Source organism: Perca fluviatilis, chromosome 20 (assembly GCF_010015445.1).
Source record: "Perca fluviatilis chromosome 20, GENO_Pfluv_1.0, whole genome shotgun sequence".
Lineage (NCBI taxonomy): Eukaryota > Metazoa > Chordata > Actinopteri > Perciformes > Percidae > Perca > Perca fluviatilis.
Genome location: NC_053131.1, coordinates 30,374,050 through 30,396,118, shown reverse-complemented (window position 1 = coordinate 30,396,118; position 22,069 = coordinate 30,374,050). Strand labels below are relative to the sequence as shown.

General features: G+C 40.5%; 2 protein-coding genes across 2 annotated transcripts; one reads left to right on the top strand and one right to left on the bottom strand.

Moving 5' to 3' along the window:
* Positions 1-566: 566 nt before the first annotated feature.
* On the bottom strand, positions 567-5,968 carry lamtor3 (late endosomal/lysosomal adaptor, MAPK and MTOR activator 3). The gene is made up of 7 exons (XM_039786787.1): positions 5,836-5,968; positions 5,489-5,537; positions 4,553-4,587; positions 4,397-4,455; positions 2,475-2,608; positions 1,379-1,442; positions 567-930 (listed from the first exon to the last, which is right to left on the bottom strand). Exons 2-7 carry the CDS (start codon positions 5,495-5,497, stop codon positions 857-859), a joined length of 375 nt encoding a protein of 124 aa, XP_039642721.1. The 5' UTR covers positions 5,498-5,537; positions 5,836-5,968; the 3' UTR covers positions 567-856.
* A 78-nt stretch (positions 5,969-6,046) lies between these two features.
* zgc:123321 (uncharacterized protein LOC559912 homolog) lies at positions 6,047-14,380 on the top strand. Its single transcript, XM_039786786.1, has 7 exons — positions 6,047-6,234; positions 6,829-6,904; positions 7,906-8,028; positions 8,539-8,684; positions 10,250-10,395; positions 11,639-11,820; positions 14,152-14,380. The coding sequence occupies exons 3-7, from the start codon at positions 7,907-7,909 to the stop codon at positions 14,312-14,314; spliced, it is 759 nt and encodes a 252-aa protein (XP_039642720.1). The 5' UTR covers positions 6,047-6,234; positions 6,829-6,904; position 7,906; the 3' UTR covers positions 14,315-14,380.
* Positions 14,381-22,069: the final 7,689 nt, after the last annotated feature.

Here is a 22,069-nt window from a genome sequence, read left to right as displayed (position 1 = left end):
CAGGTGCTGAGGAGGAGAAGAATGAAGAGAAGGAGAGACAAACTGGCTATTTTGGCCTTTTCTTTACTGTCTGTGTCTCGGGCTAACTCCCGCCGGCGCATAATTGTGACAAATGTCGATGTAGATTGACTTAAAAGTCGCATCAATTCCGCCTTGGTTGTTCACACTGCGGCAGCATTAAAAGGAAAACATCAAAAATGGGTCTGATTCAGGACCACATATGGAAGTGGTCTAGATCTGATTTGAAAAAAATCATTTCTGGGCAAGATTTGAGTGGTCCCACTACTTCTGAAGAAGTCTGACCTGCTCACTTGACCCCAAAAAAATAAAAAATTTTGCCTGCAGTCGGAACGTAGCCATAGATTCTCAATTTCGCTTCTTTCAAGGGGTGGGGGGTGGAGTTGAAAGGGGTCACATGCTTATTTCACAGATAATATAATATCTATCTATCTATCTATCTATCTATCTATCTATCTATCTATCTATCTATCTATCTATCTATCTATATATATATATATATCCTTACATTAAAACCTGAAAACAATGAAAAAAGGTAGGGAGACCACTTTAGGTGCTAAAAATCAAACATTTATTCAGACTTCTTGACATTTGATTTGACATAAACTCTTGTCTAAGCTGTAAAAATGCACCTAAATTCAACAGAAAATGGCAGAAAGCAAAGTCGACACAACGAAAAGGGAACAGGAAAATTCGATCACGATGTAAACAGATGAAGATGAGAACTCGTCCAAGTCATTGCTTGGATGGAGCTGTAAAAGAGGTTTTTTCATACAGGAACTGAATGCACCATGAGAGACAGGGAGAGATCCAGACTGGTGATCCTGTCAGTCAGAGCTTATGTCACCTCCACTACCTGCCTCAGCTCTTCTATTAGTGGAGCCAACTCCTTCTCCAGACTCATGATGAGACCTGAGGACACACACAGTGTACCGGCGTCACTTCACCGCCACAGCACTACAGTAGATGTTCAACAAACATGGAAGTGTGTGTGTGTGTGTGTGTGTGTGTGTGTGTGTGTGTGTGTGTGTGTGTGTGTGTGTGTGTGTGTGTGTGTGTGTGTGTGTGTGTGTGTGTGTGTGTGTGTGTGTGTGTGTGTGTGTGTGTGTGTGTGTGTGTGTGTGTGTGTGTGTGTGTTGAATCAAATAATAATCGCGATCATGATTTTAACAAGTAATATTCATTGACCAAAATAATCATGATTATTTTCCATAATCAAGCTGTGTGTGTGTTCGTTCATAATGGTATGCGCTTCACTGTCTTTAGTATGCGAGTGGCTTTAAGAAGTGCAACAAAGAAACAAAGGTGTTCCAGTGGAGCGAGGTGAACAGTGTACAATGATCATTGAAAGAGATGTTACCTGTGTTGGCGTTGCTACTGGCAATGAAACTGATGACCAGCGGTAACCGATTGAACTGCACAATCTGTTCGACACAAGAGACACAACAGACGCGTTGGGCGAAAAACCGGGTAGAGTTCAGAAAACAAAAGGCAACGGTCAGCTGACTGATGGCTTGGTGCGTCTGCGCCCTGAGAACAGAGGAGTTTGACTGAAAGCGTTCACAGTGCTCATATTATGCTCATTTTCAGGTTCATAATTGTATTTAGAGGTTGTACCAGAATAGGTTTGTGGTTTAAATTTCAGAAAACACCATATTTTTGTTGTACTGCACATTGCTGCAGCTCCTCTTTTCACCCTGTGTGTTGAGCTCTCTGTTTTAGCTACAGAGTGAGACATCTCACTTCTGTTCCATCTTTGTTGGGAGTCGCACATGAGCAGTAAGTACTGCTAGCCAGTCAGAAGCAGAGTATGAGGGCGTGCCCTGACAGTACCTAGGTAATTACTACTAGCCAGTCAGAAGCAGAGTATGAGGGCGTGCCCTGACAGTACCTAGGTAAGGACTACTATCCAGTCAGAAGCGGAGAATGAGGGTGTGCCCTGACAGTACCTAGGTAATTACTACTAGCCAGTCAGAAGCAGAGTATGAGGGTGTGCCCTGACAGTACCTAGGTAAGGACTACTAGCCAGTCAGAAGCAGAGTATGAGGGCGTGCCCTACTAGCAGCTAGTCTAGCATTATAACGTGTGTTACAAAGTGACCACGTTTGACTCTGAAGTAAAGGCTGGACTACAATAGAGCTGTTTGGAGCAGTTTGTGAACAGTGTTTCCTGTTGGAGATGGTAAGTCCCTTTGGGGGGGACTTTGGGCTTTTTCACTTTGTAAACCTTTGATGTGCACAAAAAAGATATAACACAAAGGAAAGGGAAAAAGCCAACAAGCATAATATGAGCACTTTAAATTATTTATGAGTGACCAATTTCATCACTTTCGTTTTTTGCCATTTGAGAAGTAATTTCCCTGAGCTACTTTCATTTTGATCCTTAATGGTGAAGCACTTTGTAAAGTCTGCTTCAGTACGAGCTCTATAGATCAATGACGCTGACTGAGATATTACCTGGTAGGTGTTGTAGTAGCAGATGATGCTCTTGTTCTTGGAGAGGCCCAGCTTGCTGCCCTGATCGGTGGCCAGAGCAAAAGTAGACAGGAAGCCAGGTCTCAGAGCGTGGACCGGGGCGTTGTCGTTGGCAACTGCAGGGACACAGAAGCCACGTCAACGACAATAACCTTCCAGACGGTGAATGGCTGCTCTTCCTTCTTTATGGAAAGTTCAGTGAACGCCCAATTCATTGTGTGCCAACTACGTGGCCCCTTTCTCATTGACACCTCTCCCTTAATGCATGCTTTGTGTGTGTGAATGTATTTCAGGCCTGTGTGTGTAATTTAACACCAGTGTGAAAATAAATTTCCCTCTAAAAAAATATGCATAATGTAACGCATTTGCTTTTGCTCCCCTTTAAATCAAACAGACTACTGAGCCATGTTCCGCTCGCAACACTGACAGTCTGCTTTCTATTCAGTTAATATATCCTCGCAAATGAGTCTCCATCTACCATCCTGTCATTTTTAACTATGCTAGCAGACCGTGGGATTGTAAAAAAACAAATGAGAATGGTTATTTAACCCTTGTGTTGACTTTTTAATTTTTGTTTTATATCAGAAAATATGTGATGTAGAAATAAGCGCTGAAAATGAAGAAAATTTAGAAACGTTGGAAAAAGCAAAAAGGAACTGAAAAAAAGGCATCAAAAACGGGAAGGTTCACGGGAAGGCAACACAACAGGAAAAACAGGTGCCAAATATAACAGGGGCGTTGCATTTCTATCTGAGCCTGTCATGTTAGGGCGCTGACACACCAACCTGTCTGTTCGGACTCGATGACCAATCTGATTGGTGGAGCGCTAACCCGGAAATGATGAGCGGGATGAGCGTGACTAGAGTCTCTCAAAATCTGACGAAAATCTGTTAAACTGACCTTTGTTGATCTGAAACGAAGACAGATTCAGCAACTGCACGACCTATTTCTCGCTTAAAAGGTTTTCAGAAACACGTTTCGGTGAACTATTTTCGTAAAATATGAGATCGTATTCCGAACGAGCCGCTATGATGGTCTGGTTTTGAAATTCGGAGAAGCCAGACGCGTTCCAATCAGCTGCCAGTTTTCATTTTTTTGGGAGACAATACAGATTAGCGCCGTCTGCTGTTATGGAGACGTATTACGTCTCGTGCACGCGCAGAACGTACGCTCAAGTCGGCGTCTCTTCGGTGTGTTCCGAGGCACTTTTTTAACCAACTCGGGGAGGCAGTCAGTCCGACCGCCTTTCCTGCCGAACCAAGATCTATGTATGAATGACAAAAAGCCATCACTAGGGCTGCACAATATGTTTTTTTAAATCATCATCGCAACGTTAACTGGCGCAATAAACACATCGCGAAAGGCTGCGACATATCGCGAAAGACACTCAGGGAAAACTGCACCTACTTTTTTTTAGTGGTGCCTTTTGTATTCAATTCAATGTTCAATTCTCTTCAATAAAAGAATGTCGGAAATGATTTCCTTTTATTTTGTTGTATTGTTTGTTGTCCAAATACAATTTGTTGAATTTAAGCAGAATACTGAAAGCAGCAGAAAGGCAGAACCGAGCACACTTTAAATATCCATTTATTCATCGCAGGTAATATCGTTATCGCGCTATTCAACGGTTATTATTTTCCTCATATCGTGCAGCCCTAGCCATCGCTTCAACAGACAAATAACAGGTCTGAAAAGGGCTCAGGAGAGAATTTTACGTTGGCAACCACAAAAAAGCGAGGCTTTTAGAAATGTTCTATGTAGTTTACTGTGACACACCATCAGGAGATGGGCCTGCTCCCACTGTGGTTACGCTTTACTGTGGGCTGCTAGTGGAAATGCATAACAAGGAGAGAGAGTACACAGTATTTTGCCCAATACACAAATCTTCTGAAATGGTTTCTTACCTTTGATAACTGGGACACCGTCCCTGTCTGTCACTACAATAGCATGAAGGCCTTCAACACTGAAGGAGAACAGACAGTAGAATTTACTAAATGACTCTACGCAACACATTCGGTTAGTTTCACTGCAGAACGTAGTTTTGCATTCATCATACACACCTTTGCAACTGTTTGTACAGATACCTCTTCAAATCCTGCAAAGACAAATGTGTTACTTAGACAAGGTTCTACACGAGCTTCACTAACCACCTCACTGACAGAGACACTTAATCTACGTGGCAGGGCAACTACGGCAGCCACCAGGGGAGACTGTGTTTGTACAGTATAGACGTAGTAAGTTTGGCCAAACAGTCTTCTCAGTACGGGTCTCAAATTATTGGAACTGCCTTCCTATTGAACTCAGAGAAAGCCCCAGCTATCTAAATCACACTCAAGAGACTGATTAAAAACAATCAAACTGCAATCCTCAATAGCTGGTTTACCTCATCCTATGTACTGCCCTTCTTTGTATTGTACTTTTTTTTTGTTTTGTCCCTCTCTCTTTTCTCTTCTTTCTTAATTTGCTTCCTATCTTTCTTGCATTCTTTTTTATCAGTGTAATATGATGATGTGTTGACCTGCCAAGGGACTACAGATGAAAATGAGCTTTTTTGCTAACTCACATTTACATTTTGAGTGTACACTAAAAATGTCAATTGATGTGGATTGTCCCTTTTAAATAAACAAATAAGTCTCCACTGTGGTGTGGACCAAACCTCGTTGGAAAACCCTGCCGTTGTAGCCGGATTGCTTATTAGCTCTCGTTAACATCTCATAAAATAGCGTAAGTCAGTGAATGCGGCACGCATAAAGCCAATAAGCTATAAATATAATAAGTCCCATTTTACGCAACAACGAATTTACACATTTGTCGCTCTTGCCCTCGAGCTGTAACGTTACTGTATGTTCCCGACATGTAGTATGCACCACATATGCGACCTTTTGTTAAGATATAAATAACGCTATCGCGAAATATGTTTCATGTTTTCTCTCTCTGTGCTAGAGAAAGACAGGGGCTCTTGAATGAGCTGTAAGAGACATACAGGCTATACTTACATCAGCCATGGCGGCCAATGGTTTTCGTGTTATCCAGACCGCTCGCCAACTGTTGGGGAGAAAACTCTATTAGCTCTATTAAAGGGTCCTCAGTCAGCGATGTAGCTAGAGTAACGGCAGCTTAGACCGTCTGTTAATATAACTGTGGGCTCATTGAAGTGGATTAAAGCAGGCTAACACGTTAGCTAGCTAGTTAACAAGAAAACTGGCGAGATTTAGCTAGCTGTTAAGTTACTTCCTGTAGTAAATAACGTTAAACTACCGACTGCTTAAGTTAACTTCTGCATGCTAAATACATTTAAAATGATAACGTAAAAAGGAATAAAACATGAAATGGTTTCACGTACCTTGTTTAGAGCCTTTTGAATTGACTTTAACTTAACTAGACTGTAGCTGTAATGTCACACATGATCACATGACGGACTTGTTTTGTTTCCGGCGCTCTGGAGAAGTGTTGAGGAGAGTCAGCGCTGCGCTTCAACATCCATGCGCAACGCGCATGACGCACTGCGCACCACCGCAGGATTCAATATATATGTTCCCTTCAGCTGCCAGATGGTGAATGTTTAGATGTAGAACATGCACCTCGCCCCGGCAGTAGGTAACTGGTACTGCTTTGGATCCTCTAAATGCAGCATAAACCTGCTGCATCATGACGGTGGGCCTCACAGCTGGGCTGTGGAATGATTTGGAACAGTGATCATTGTTGGAACTGCTTCACCCACATTGCAAAACATCCCTGAGGGGTAAGTTAATGAACAGATGTTACACCAGCGCCTGTCTTTCAAACATGGTGTGCTTATAGTGCCATTGAATGTGCCCATGTCATGAGACATTGACCTAAAAAAAGTTTTATTTTTGATTTCTACAAGAACACTCCACCAAATAGGCAGTCCTGATTGATTCTTAAAAATATATGCATAACAGTAGTAAAACCTGCACCAAAAAAAGGGTGTCAGTTATAATTATTCTATAATAATAAAATAATGCATGCAAACTGTCTAAAAAATAAATAAATACACCAAGCCACTGAATCCTCATCTAATAAGAAGGTTGTGGTTAAACTTGCTCAGCAATTCATGCAATTAAAAATGCGGATATATTTTTCTTTTACATTGTATACAGTATATGTGTACATTATTTTGACAATGCTTGTTGTTTTAAGTAAAGAAACACCACACATGTAGTCGGTGAGATTTTAGTTTTAGTTTATTGTGAGTTTGTTGGATCAGAATAAAGATGCGCTGAGCAGTTGTCATATCCCTGAGACAGATCCAAATATAGCCAGCTATGAATAGAATATCCTAACAGACTGGGTCACATGTTCTCTGCCCTGACAGCACCATTCTACTCTGGGAAGAGGCCGGGAAGAAGTTTACTACACTGTTTGGCTGCGTACTGTATAGACTCAAACAGGTGAGTTTATTCTGTGTGGCCTGTAGCCTTTATGCTCTTCATTATGAACACTCAAATATGTTTAGATAGTTTTCCATGAGTCTGAATCAGACTCTAAACCCATATTTTATAATGATAATAAATCAAAGAACATATTTAGATAGTTATATCGATAATCAGTGTTGAAGGGGCCCAAAATGAGGATTGGAACTTTAGTTTAATAAACCTTTTTCCACAGCAGATGTTTCACCGGTATCACCAATGAAGCATAGCGTAAGGCAGGTCTGGCAGGTCATGGACTCAAGCTCGGCTAATATCTCAGCTCATAGCTGACATTTCCTAAGCCAGAACACCAGCTGATGGCTCAGCTGATTCCCTCTTTTGATTGGATTTCCAAATAGCGCGCTCTATTTAAACTGCTTTTCCCAGCCTACCTTGCTGCATCTCTGCTATTGTTGCGACCCACCTCCACCCCAGCTCCTCCTTTTAAATTCATGTTGTCTGACTTAATCAGTGTTGTGTCTCTGTCATTGATGCTGCTCTGTTCTGTACCCTATGGGGATCCTGCACTGCTGCTCTCCCTGCTTAAGGCTTTCCATGTATGCACCAGGAAGGGCAGGGAGGACGGCAAAAACATCTTTCCGATCGACAAATGCCTTGATCGCGGTTCTCTGTTCCTCTTTTAAAATCAATGCGCTGTCGATATCTTCTATAACAGACGCGATGACGGAATCTACACATCTGAATTCTCCAGCGGCAGCCATCTTTATTGTAAACAAATTAAAACCAAGCACTCTTTGGTGATGTGGTTGATTACGTTACTGTTGATCATCTGTCCATCATTGTATAAAGCCCGCCCTGACAATATGATTGGTCCGAACAGCTCTGGTTCGAGCATAGTTGCTCCACCTCAAATGTTGTGGGCGGGGCTAAGGGCTGGCATCCAGGCTAACTTCTTCTTCTGTTTCTGGTGAACATTTGTATTGTGTGTTGTTTTGTCTTGACTTTGTTCTTCTGATTAGCATGGGGGACTTCCAGCAGTTTGAACAGGAATTCTACCAGACGGGATATTACGTAGATGACCAGGGCCACACCGTGGCTTACTGCGATGGCTACGATTCCACAGACCCTGCTTATTACGACACGTAAGTATTTAGACTTTTGAGAATAGTGGCTCTCACCGCGCATGTGTGCACGCGATACACATTCCAGCCAATGGTTTCACACTTTCCCACCGTTCTATAAGGTTGGGCACAGTGACTGTAAAAAGTCTTAAACTGGCCTTACACATTTCAGTGTTTTGGGGAATATTTGTTATTTGTTATATTGGGCTATATACAGTATGAATAAAATTGAATTAGTTGACACCTGAGGGCACCACAAGTCAAGGCCTTTGCATTTGGGATGTTGAAACGTATTCTGGGATATGTAGGAAGGCAGTAACTTAAGTAAAAGTAGACGTGGCAGGTTTTAGAAAAGTGTGTACTGCAAAACGCCACCCCCCCTTACACCAAATAAATCCTAGAATGGCTTAAACATTACTGACTGATGAACCTCTGGAGTATTTTGCTGATAGATGTTTTTCCACCTTTTGGATTATTATGACATTACGACTACAAAGTACTTTTATATCCTTTTATATAAATTGTTTTCAGTGGAGCACAGGCTTTCGTGTCGGGGGCTCTGGATCCTTCCATGGAGCAGCAGTACACTGGACAGTTCTTCCAACCTGCAATGCCTTCTGGGACTGTGGGAGGCACAGGAATTGATTCTCCTGACGAAGAACCTCCCCTTCTTGAGGGTAAAAAAAAATAACCTTGCATTTGCACAAATGTATGTTTTTTTGGGTCATTATAAATACTCAAGTTGAATTAGTTGAAACCCAGCAACTGTTTGTTCACATAGAGGTCAGATGTGTTGACCCCAGGAAACAGCTAATGAGTGAAAGCGACATTCCTGCATTGAAACTTCAAATAAAAGCCACATGGCACTGGGACTTCACTCCATACCAAATATGCTGCATCTAAACTATACATTTTCATTCACGAACACATAACTTTTGCTACGTTTACACCGTACATGGACATTTGGAAACACTGCTGCACCCGTTTTGGTTTGAAAACTCTGGGGTTACTTTGTAGTCTAGAAGTAGCCTGACAAGCCAGACCCACATCAAGATGTTGGGTCTGGGAACTCACCATTGGCAGGGCTCAATCCGAGGGGCGGGATAAACGGTTGTCTTTCAAATTCCCTCTGCACGCAATAGGATAGCGCTACAACCAACCAGAGCTACGAAGATTAAACTTTTTCCGCATCCCGTCGGCAAAACTCAGAACACATCTTTCTTTTTTAAGAATTCAGTGCTTAACTCCAAGTCTTCCAGAGTCGCGGCCAAAGCTGATTCCAAAGACCGCTGTTTGCCAGCAGCAGCAGCCATCGTCTTTGTTTTCAAGTAGCAGGGAATTCACGCGGAACCGTCGCAACTCTGCCATCCTATGTTAAGACCGCCCACTGACTCTATACACAATGTCATTGGCCTGACTAGAGTTTGATTTTTCCAGCTCGCAAGCCAACGGAGAGTTGCTAGACGACCCTGGCTGCAAATTACATTTGCTGCCGCTAGATTTCTAGGCTAGTCTAGAAGGGCACAGATGGAGACGTTTGGAAACGACGACGCACGTCAGTCTTAGCTGTTAGATGGGCTTACATACCTTTCAGTAACTGTTGCACCTTGCTGTCGGTCCAAGCTAATAAATCCCTTTTAGGATCCCTCATTCTTTGCCATTGTTGTTGTTCCTCCAAAGTATTTTCTGTATTTTTAACTTATACATTTGTGATTTTTAACCACCGAGTTGATCTTGATCAAGGTCTGGAGGGACCGAAACGGTAATTTTCTGTAAATAAACGGTGATGCTATAGCAAGAGCAGAGTGCGAGACTTTTTCCTTTGTTCCAAGTTGATGGTATCTTCCAACGCACCTGGACAGAAGATTTTTTGGATGTGCGAGTTGTTTCTTCAAAAAAGTTACCCGCAGAGTTAAGTCAGACTATCTGCTTCCTGTTTACGCCGGCACGCGCATGCCCAGTGTATGCGAATGGTCATGTGATATGCGTTTTCCAGACGCGTAAATATGGACGGAGATTAGCGCCGCTACTGGAGCTAAAAGTCTTGCATGGACGGAGATCCTTTTGTATCTCAAAACGCCACTTAAAAATAAAAACGAAGTAGTGTTTAATCAGAGGTTGTTTTTCCTGCATTGTGTGCAAAGTACAAAGATCGGGTTTTCAAATGTTTGTTTTCTGTGAAGGTACCTAATTTATCTAACCCCTCCCCCCCTCCCTTTCTGTTCTTCATTTTTTTTTTTAGAACTTGGCATCAATTTTGATCACATCTGGCAGAAGACACTGACAGTGTTGAACCCCTTTAAGCCAGCAGATGGCAGCATTATGAATGAGACGGATCTGACCGGTCCGATCCTCTTCTGCGTTGCACTGGGGGTCACTTTAATGATGGTACCGCCTTTCTCAACCAACTATATAGAGAGCCGAAGTCCCTGCCCTTCCGGTGGACCTCATGGGACCTTAACTCAGAAAAAATATGAACGGTAGTGAACGGGGAGAAGCAAATTATTTTTTTATCCCGTTTGAATTGAGCCATGGATTACAAATATGATGTTCATCAATTTAAAAGATAATTTTCAACCGAAGAAAGTCTCAGTTAGCTGTAGGATTGTCATATGACCAATTAGTTTTGTGTGAAACCGCTCAGTGAACTACATCTCCCGTCTCACACAATCTACCTCACCTAGCTTGATGCTCGGCTTGTTAGCTAGCTAGCTAGCTTAGCTCGGTTAAACAACACATGTAACATTATCTTAACTGCTGTGTTTTATCCGGTGAAGTGTTTTCAGCAGATAAGCAAAAGAACAAGCGAGATCCTCTGCTCATTACATTAACGTTACAGCCCCGGTACGATACACAGAGACATCGTAGCTTCAGCGAGACGTCATCCATGAGACATTGAAGTGTGTAGTCTTTCTAATTACGTACTTTCACAGTCTTATACTTCAGCAGTTTAACAATAAACTGTAAATTATTATCTCTCCTTTGACTCTCGTTCATATTTTTTCCGAATTAAGGTCCCATGGACCGGAAGTGGTAGGGCGGGACTTCGACTCTCTATGACTATTACTAGAAACCCTATTCAACATTCACTGCTGTATGATATGTACGGTTGGGAGATTGAAGTGGAATGTAACGAAGTACATTTACTCAAGTACTGTACTTTAGTGCAAGTTTGAGGTACTTTCGGTTGAGTCTTTTCTTTTCATGCCCCTTTCTACTTCAGAGAGAAATATTGTTCTTTTTACTCCACTACATTCATCTGACAGCTTTAGTTACTAGTTACTTTACACGTTAAGATTATTGCACACAAACCACTTGTAGTTTATAAAATATGATGTTTTATTATGAAATTAAACTACCCAACAATATAAAGGCCTACAAGTCCAGCTGAAATGATTAGACGATCAAACACAGTTGTTTTGTACTTTTACTTTAAATACTTTAAATACATTTTCCTGATGATACTTACTTACTTTTAGTTAAGTAACATTTTCAGTGCAGGACTTTTACTTGTAACAGAGTATTTTTACAGCGTGGTATTAGTACTTTTACTTAAGTAAAGGATCTGGATACTTCTTCCACCGCTGGTTGTGAGATTGAATTGCCTAATACTTTATTCTCATATATGCAGGCAGGTAAAGTCCACTTTGGTTACGTGTACGGGATCAGTGCTGCAGCCTGTATTGGGATGTACATCCTGCTGAGTCTCATGAGTTCCCTGGCAGTGTCTTATGGTTGTGTGGCCAGTGTCCTGGGCTACTGCCTCCTGCCCATGGTGGCCCTCTCTGCATTTGCTGTCTTCTACTCTTTGCAGTAAGTCCATTCAGTGGTTGTGTATTATGATTATACTGTTTTTATTAGGGCTGCACGAAATGAGGAAAATATGAGATATGCGAAACATGTTGTTGAATATTTCGATAAAGTCATAACTTGCGGTAAAAAAACATATTAACCTGTACTCTCTTCTGCCTTTCTGCAGCTTTAAGTATACTGCTGAAATATAACAAATTGCTTGTTGATACAATAATTTTCAGTGTTTATTTTATTGAACAAATCTAACATTGAACTGAACACAAAAGGCACCATTAAAAAAAGAATGATCGTTACATTTTAGAGTGCAGTTTTCTACTGATGCTCTATTTGAACTAACTCCAAAAATTCCTGAGTGTCTTTCACAATGTGTTTACTGCGCAAGTTGTTATTGCAAAGACGATAAACAATTTTTTATTGTGCAGCCCTGGTTTCTATTTGTGCCTCGTTGGATGTTAAAACCTGAAGAAGTTGTTGGCGGAATCAGGAATTAGCTGTAAGGATACTGTGTTACCCAGCAAAACTGCTGAAGTGCTCCCGAGCAAGGCACTTACAGTAAGGAGCTGTAAAAGGTTCTGTTAACATACTGTATGCTAAATAAGGTTGGGTACCGAAACCCGGTTCCACTATCGAACCAGTTCCTACACAACCAGTAGGAATCAGACCGGATTAGAACGGTTCCACTTGTGTCGACTGAAATATTTTCCCTCTGTCGCTCCGAAACGGACGTAAAAATATCACGCTTTCTCTGTAGTCTACCGTTAGCTAGCTACCGTAGATGTAGGCTGCTTTTAAAATGCCATACTTTCCCTCTGGGCTCACCAAAACGGACGTAAAAGCATATCAACCATTCACTGCACGTGATCGCTAGTAAACATATTACATCTTTGATGTCATTTTTCAGTTTTTCAAGAATCGGTTTAGGAATCAGAATTGGTTTTAAAAGTACCGGTTCGGCATCGGAATCATAAAATAAAAATACCCAACCCTAATGCTAAATAGGTTGAGTTTTTGAAGGACACTACCGTTCGTCGTTGCCGTTTAGAACAAAACACAGTGCCGCAGTCTCGGAAATCCAAAATTGACGCCAAGTTTAAAACCTAATTGATTTAAGCTGTAGTATGTGTACCTTTTTAAGGTTTTTCTAGTGATGATCAAATGAAGCCTCATGAAGTCTCGGGAATTTATTTATTTTGTATTCATTTTCTGAGTCAACTAAATGCCACTCTTACTTTAAAGAACAAGGCTCAAGGAATGGCAATTCAGTGTGCTTTCAACCCTTTGTTGGACAGAGAGCGCCATCTAGTGGGCTCAGATAATAAAGGAAAAGATTCACGAAGCTTCCTGAAGCTTTATTTGGCCATCACTTCATTTTCCCACCTTCAGCGGCGCACATCACAGAATTAAAAGCTCAGTGATTCGGCGTTTCTTGCCTAAATGCACATTGGGAAGTTTGAACTTAACAAGGTAAACTTCTATCTTGAAATTCCTATATGAACAAATTCGTACCTTTTTGACTTTTTAGCAAATAACCAGACATTTTCTAACATAGTTGTTGATCTATTGTACTTATGGTTTAAGCGGGAGAGTTTCATGCCGTGGAAGTGCTCCAACTGTGAGTTATGTAACAGTGTTTATGGAATAAATTGAATGGGACTTTTACTTCCGTATCCACAGCCGCCCTGAAATAGCTGCACCCACTTTAACGCAGTTAATTCTTCCAGCTAGTTTATTTTTTCTCATGCTGTTGCAACAACTAGTAACGTTAGAAAAACTACAAAACCACACCGGATCTAGCTAGACCTGAAACACAACAACAGGCACGCCGCACACACTTGTTTGGGCTTGCGAGCCGGCCAAAGAGTATTGGCTAACGTTATGTTTTGATTGAATGGCGAGCGCGAGACGCCAAAATGGATGCCAATAAGATTCTGAATGGAAAGTTTACTTTAAAAAAGTTGCCAAATGGTTCCATTGACAAGACCAAAGTGATCTGTGTGTTTTGTCGTTGTGAACTAAGCTATCATCGCAGCACGTCCAGTCTGAAATACCACTTGATGGCCAAGCACACAGCTGATGCGAATTCCGCTCCCCCCCCCCCCCTCGTCAAAGCCAGGCAACAAAAGCACAAAGCAAGCCGATCCACTTTTCCATGTTGATAAGAGCATTAAAATGAGAAAAAATAATAGGACAAAAAGAAATCAAGGGACATTTAGAATAGATAAAAAAATGTGAATAATTGCGAGTTAACTATGACATTAATGCGATTAATCGCGATTAAATATTTTAATCGTTTGACAGCACTACTTTAAATCCCTCCTTTTGTCTTCACAGAGGCGTCCTGGGTACACTTCTGGCCTTGCTAGGAATTTGTTGGTGCAGTCTCTCTGCCTCCAAGATCTTCATCTCCACCCTGGCGATGGATGGCCAGCAGCTGTTGGTGGCTTACCCATGTGCCCTGCTCTATGGGCTCTTTGCACTGCTCACTGTTTTCTAATTATCACCAGATTAAACGCAGAGGGAAAATATGTATTGTTCCACCAGCATCCCTTTTTTTTTTTTTTTAACAACTAAATTGAGGGAAGGTTATGTTTTGACCCCTGTCTATTGGTCAGCTTGGATTAAGTACTCAAGGTGGATGATTGCATATTACAGAGCTTCAGCTCCAGGCTGAATGCTTTATATTCCTCTACTGTATGTTTTATTTTCATCTTGTTTTTTTATTTAATCAAAGCTACATTTAATATTGACATGGTAGATATTTGACGGAGACATGTTATGTATTCTGTCTTTAAAGATTTTGATGAATAAATATTGATGTGATAAGTGTATCTGACATGTCCTGGTGTCAACTTTCAAATTTCCCGAAGTTTCCATTACGTTTTGTTAACCTATGCACAATGCACATGTATTTAGAAATAGTGATAGTGACAGTCAAAACCCACCACAATCCAGGGACATATTTGGTTTTCCTAACAGTCCAACAACTCATAACGAGCTATAACATCAAACTTAGAAGAAGAAAATAAGTAGAGGTTAAAGTGATAGGCTCACCAACTAGTTAGTAAGTCTTCAAACCTGAGTATGCCAATGGGGGGCCGCCTGCAGAGGGCAGCCTTCTATTCAGTATACATTGTATAGAGATGCAAATAGAAATGTGGTAATTATGTCCCACAGTTCATCCTGTGTCAAATGAAAGTGTTTTAAATTTAGCACCATGCGACCGAGAAACAGGCTGGATTATGAACAATTAAAGCTGCAGTGGGTAGAAATCCCCCCAAAAACGCCAGAATTTAAAGTAGACCTCAACTGGAACGCTCTCTCTCTCTCTCTCTCTCTCTCTCTCTCTCTCTCTCTCTCTCTCTCTGTGTTTCATAGAACTCAAATGATAGTCTCCTTTTTCGCTCCATTACCTACACTACCCATTTCCTGTTATTACAGCAGAGGGAGCCACAACATCAGTTTTGCGATGTTAAACCATTCCATCTGAGGACACTTTCCTCCTCAGTCCCCCGTGAGTAAGTTGATGTAAACTTGACAGAAAGTTGGTTCCATTTCTTGTCTTTTAAGCCATTTCCAACTTTTGTCATTTTGTTTGCTGCGGAAACACTGCTTTATTAGTCACAGTATTGTCCTGAATAACAAGCTGTGTGTGTGTGTGTGTGTGAACAGAGGAGGATATTGACAGTCACAGTCCACAGAGCTGTGGAGCTTTCAGAGGGAGAAAAGTAACTCATTTCTCACACAGCCTCCATGATGTATGGGGGTCTGAGCGGACTCTGACAACTGCAGAGTCAGTGATGTTCTGCAGACAACTTTCCTTAAAAGCAGGGAGAGCGTGCGCGGGAAGGAGAAGGGTGGGTGGGGGGGGGCACGGATGTCGACACAATTTGCTGTGATATTAACAACGGGTAACTTCTAAGGTTCCCGGTCCAATCAGGCAGGTGGATCCAGTCCCTCAGGTGATGCTCAAGCTGACAGGGTCGAATACCAAGGCCATGATCTCTCTCTCTGCTTTGTGTTTCTGCTCTGTGTGAGAGACGGAGTGTGGTGGCCCCAAGACTGAGCTCCATCACAGAAACTTCACAACACTCAGCTCATTTACTAATGCTGTTATGCTGAAGGATGGGAACTAGGGCTGTAACTGTGGGCTACGCAAAAGTCACGGTTCAGCTCTGGAGTCACAGTTTGGTATGAGTTTTAAACAGCAGGAAAAAAAAAACAAATAAAGATCCATTTCCTTAAAAAGTTTTTTAGAACAGACAGTAGTTCAAATGTCAAAGACAATGGCTGCTTTCCAAGTTTTTGATATCTCCTCACTTGAACCAGAAGTCGTTCTGGCCCTCCTTCGTGAAGGCCTTCTCAAAGCTCTTATTCCTCCCCAGAGAAGCTAGGGTGGAGGAGAGAGCTCTGAGGAGCGTGGATACACAAGAGGAGCCTTCCCGGAAGCCGTGGGGCTGAAAGGACTGAAGTGTCTAAAAGCACATTTCATCATTTCCTCTCTCCTTGCATGATTTCCTTGCGTCTCTCCAATGCTTCCTTGGCGGGGTGGACTAACATGCGTGAAGGAAACGTGGATGCAATTTAAGGACCTGAGACGTAGCCTATGTAACAATCCTCCTGCTGAGGACTGAAGTAACATTTTGCCCACTGGCAACTTTGGTAAACTATAAAACTAATGAACATTTTAAACACTTGTGTATTACACATTATGAACACTGAACAAACCATTTCCCAAAAAGCAACAGGTAACAGGCTATAAAACTAAATTAGTCTTGTTCATTAGGAGTGTTACAATTACTTCCACTTTGGCTACATTTAAACACTCAAGGCACCCAAACATGTATCATCCTAGTGATCGGCACATCTGGGTGATGCTGTCGAATGTGCGTTAGCATGTTTGATGTGTTTCCATTCACATTCCCTACAACAGTGGAGCAACGCCAATACAGCATCTCCATCTTATACACAACTCTCTCTCCGTTGCTGTTGTAGCTGACTAGGAACCCATTTGCCCTTGCCATAGTGTGACTGACTCGCATGCCGATCGGCTTGTTGTGCTAACCTCAGCACGTGTTGCTAAGGGTAAACGTTTTCTCGTGGGACTCGTGCTTGTGAACTTTGGTTCCACATTTAGTGCATCAATCCACATAGGCCTACCTTGTATTCTGCGTGGGGCTGCGTGCACCAAAGTGTGACCTCCTGGACCATGACCATAACGGTTTGGTATGAAAACATGAACCGTTGTCTATGGATTTGAGTTTAAAAACTACTTAGGCCTACTAACCTATAGAAACATTGACTGTTAGTAGGAAATGTGAAACAGTGGCCTGTCGTGTCAAAGTCAGACGCTCTGTTGACCCATCCTTCCACCCCAACCTTCTCCCCGAAGTTTTGTGGCAACAATGCACCTGACAGAGTCCTAATTGACCGGACCACTGGGTTCATGTCCTAAAATGTAAATGTATGCAATGTTTAGGCATTTGAACAACTAAGTGATGCTGTTAGCTTTCTTGCATAGACAGTCTCTGTCATGTCATCTTGTTCCAACATCTCAGCAATTACTTCAGTGAGTACAATGTTATCGTAACGTTTCAGATTTAGATTTAAAAACCTGCATATACGTGCTAATTTTGGTGGGAAAAGGGTACAAGTACATAGTCCATGCTAGCGGCTCTTTGAGGCTGTTCTTAGGCACATCAGGTTTTCATTTTATTGCTAAATTCAGTATACTAACATGCTGAAGTATAGCAGGTAGTCTTTAGCATGTTTACAATCTTAGTTTAGTATATGTACATGCTAACACTAAACAGTAAATACAGCAGAGGCTGATGAGAATGGCATTAGTTCTGCAGATATTTGGTCATAAACAAAAGTATTGGACACATTCCAATGTTGACTTGATGGTGGCGCTGGATGAAAGGTCAGAGACAAAGTTATTACAATTCATCCTGAGGGGAATATGAATGTCTGACCCAAATGTCATGGCAATCCAACCAACAGGTAAACATCAAAAAGTTAACAGTGTTCTCGTTGACAGGAAAAACATAGATAGATTCGTTAAGACTGAGATAATGGTTGACTAGGTAGAAGGTAATCAAAAAATAAGCAACTAACGGAAAGTTAGGTTTTAAGTCTGGATTTAAAGGCCTCAGTCGAGTCAAATTGACTGATTAGGCGGGTGCAGAGGAACGAAAAGGCACTTCATACAGTAAGACCTCATAGCAATGCAGGACAGTGATTATTAGTATGGTGATCCTGGATCGTTTTTCTTGCTTTAATTTCATTTTACAGCTTTAAGTGAAATCCAAACAGTTTCGGTAACAGCTGTGAACTTACATTAAGTAAATGCTGAAGTACTTCACAGAATACTTTCTTGCCCAGAATTCTCAAACAACCTCCTTTCAGGCTGTAACCCTCTGATGGCTCTAACCTAAACCGTAACCCTGTGTAACCTAAAACACTACATAACCCTTCAATTGGTTAATTCTGCTTAAGGTCTTGTAACGGAGGAAACATGCAACATGCTTATTCCTACATTCACAGTTGGAGTCAGAAAGAAGAAGACAGTTAGCTGAAGTGATAGCATAAACAATAGCCAAAGAGTGTTTATGTTAGTGAGAACACCCCCCCGTACAGAGAGAATATATGTGAGGGAACATGTGTGCATGTTTGACAGAAAGAGGAGGGAAAAGGAAGGATAGATCCAGTCTTTCTTCTCCTAACTGTTTGGACTGGTTAAAGCAAACAAATCCCTCTGGCCAAGCGGTAGGCTGAAGACAAGCGCTCCCTGGGCCCCGAGTAACTCTCCTGCTACTTTACACTGAACTCTTCCAGATGATTGATGGGCTCTCGCTTCTGCTCACCTTTCATTCACCAGAGCACGGGCTGACAGGGATCTCCGCTCGGTGCACTGCGCCCCTTTATTAACCAGTGCACTACATGACACATAACTGATTCAGTCGACAATCATCCCAATTTCAGCCCAGCAGTGGGGCTGATAATGTCAAGTATTCACGTGTACTTTAATGGACACTTTAATGGACGCACTCTCAGGGCTGTAGCTAATTTTGAGTAAAGCAACCTGCAGGAAGTTTACATTCTAAAGTTAAAGACGCACACATGGTGGGTATTGTATTCACTAGTACCTGGTAATGGCAGATAACACTGTGTAATTACAATAGAATATAAAGTATGTTAAGCTTGCTGTAAAGTCACTAAACTGATTGGAATTTACTGAAAGGATAGCCACTTGGGTCCAAACTTGAATAGAGTTACCAACTATTATAACCTGCAGATTATACTGAAATTGAACAGCCTGATTCCATTTAATCACTTTAAATGTCTTCTTTATGAGACCAAGAATTGTAAATGTGCTTGTGCACTTTGAGTTGTTTAACATTCTATAACTGTTCTATAGTAGAGCAGATAACCACAACACCTGTGCATTTTATGAGAAAAGCATGACATTTCTAACACAGTGCATACCATAAGGTTTATTTTAAGATGTGGAGGGAAGTCAGATTGATCAAAAAAGTCATAGTATAGTATGTTGAAAAAAGTCATAGAATATAGTATGTTGAAAAAAGTCATAGTATAGTATGTTGAAATAAATCAATATAGTATGTTGAAAAAAGTCATAAAAAGTCGTAGTATAGTATGTCGAGAAAAGTTATAGTATGTCGACAAAAGTCACAAAAAGTCATAGTATAGTATGTTGAAAAAAGTCATGAAAAAGTCATATTATAGTGAGTCGAAAAAAGTCAAAAAGTCATTGTATAATACACTCACCTAAAGGATTATTAGGAACACTCTACTAATAACGTGTTTGACCCCCTTTCGCCTTAAGAACTGCCTTAATTCTTCATGGCATTGATTCAACAAGGTGCTGGAAGCATTCTCTAGAAATGTCGGCCCATATTGATAGGATAGCATCTTGCAGTTGATGGAGATTTGTGGGATGCACATCCAGGGCACGAAGCTCCACATCCCAAAGATGTTCTATTGGGTTGAGATCTGGTGACTGTGGGGGCCACTTTAGTACAGTGAACTCATGATCATGTTCAAGAAACCAATTGTGACATGGTGCATTATCCTGCTGGAAGTAGCCATCAGAGGATGGGTACATGGTGGTCATAAAGGGATGGACATGGTCAGAAACAATTCTCAGGTAGGCTGTGGCATTTAAACAATGCCCAATTGGTACTAAGGGGCCTAAAGAGTGCCAGGAAAACATCCCCCACACCATTACACCACCACCAGCAGCCTGCCCAGTGGTAACAAGGCATGACGGATCCATGTTCTCATTCTGTTTACGCCAAATTCTGACTCTACCATCTGAATGTCTCAACAGAAATCGAGACTCATCAGACCAGGAAAAGAGTCGTAGTATAGTATGTTGATAAAAGGCATAGTATGTCAATAAAAAGTCAAGTGAAAGTATAGGGGTTATATATGAGTCTGATGTGTCCTCATAATGAAATGTCAAATTGTTGTAACATAACTTAAATGAACTCTATTCAACAACATAAAAATAACAGTAGGTATAGTAGGTAAAAAAAAAATCACAAAAATGTCATAGTATAGTATGTCGAGAAATTGAATAGTATAGTATTTAGAAAAAAATCACAGTATTGTATGCTGAAAAATAAAATAAAAAAAGTCATATTTTAGTATGTCAAAAAACGTTATTGTATAGTATGTCGAAAGAAGTTAAAGTATGAAATGCTGGGAAAAAAAGTCATAGTACAGCATGTCGAAAAAAATCATAAAAAAGTCATAGTATAGTATGTCGAAAAAAAGTCACAAAAAAGTCATATTTTAGTATGTCAAAAAAAGTTACGTAAAAGTCATATTTTAGTATGTCAAAAAAAGTTACGTAAAAGTCATTGTACAGCATGTCGAAAAAAATCACAAAAAGTCATAGCATAGCATGTCGAAAAAATCAAAAAAATGTCATAAAATAGCATATGGAAAAAAGTCATAAAAAGTCATAGTATAGTATGTCAAAAAAGGCTTAAAGTCATAGTATAGTATGCCAAAAAAAAAGAATAGTATAGTGTGTCGAAAAAAAGTCACAAAAAAGCCATAGGATATAGTAAGTCGAAAAAAAGTCAGAAAGTCATACTATAGTATGTCAAAAAAAAAGAATAGTATAGTATGTTGAAAAAAGTCATAGTATGGTATGCTGAAAAAATTCGAAAAACAGTCATAGTATATAGCATGTCGAAAAAAAGCCATAGTATGTTGAAAGAAGTTAAAGTATGGAATGCTGAAAAAAAAGTCGAAAAAAGGCACAAAAAAGTCGTAGTATAGTATGTTGATAAAAGGCATAGTATAGCATGCTGAAAAAAGTCAATGTTGCAAAAAAGTCATAGTATAGTAGGTCGAAAACAAGTCACAAAATGTCATAATATAGTATGTCGAAAAAGTCATAAAATGTCATAGTATAGTATGTTGAAAAAGTCATAAAAAGTCATAGTATTGTAGGTTGAAAAAAGTCTTAAAAAGTCTAAGTATATAGTATGTCGAACAAAAGTCATAGTATAGTATGTCACAAAAAGTAATAATATGCTATGCTGAAAAAAATTCACAAAAAAGTAATAGTATCGTATGTTGACAAAAGTTATAGTATAGTATGTCGAAAAAACTCATAGTATGTCAATAAAAAGTCAAGTAATAGTATAGGGGTTATATATGAGTCTGATGTGTCCTCATAATGAAATGTCAAATTGTTGTAACATAACTTAAATGAACTCTATTCAACAACAAAAAATAACTCAGAATAAACCACTACACACACAAGGTTTGAACCCACAACCATTAGGGTCTAGCAACCACATTCTACCACCCTGAGCTATCTGCTCTGAGACACTTCTCAATGGTTATGCTGTATATTTGACTTCTTCATTTCAAGTGTCAGCCCATAATGCACTGCTCTTTTAAAAGGACTTAACCTTCAAACCTCCAAACTTCATTTGCTCTTCAGCACCTTAGCATGTTGAGCTATTTATGAAACTTGAAATGTAGTGGTTTCACCTGAAACAGTGAAATTATCAATTGAGCCAACACCTTAACTTTGTAAGCTAGTCCTGAAGCTGTCAATTGTAACGTTTGTTCTATCATTTGTTGTTCATACTGGCAAAAAGTCATAGTGTAGAATGTTATAAAAAGTGGTTAAAAGTCATAGTATCGTATGTCGAAAAAACTAATAGTATAGCATGTCAAAAAAATTATGAAAAAGTCATAGTGT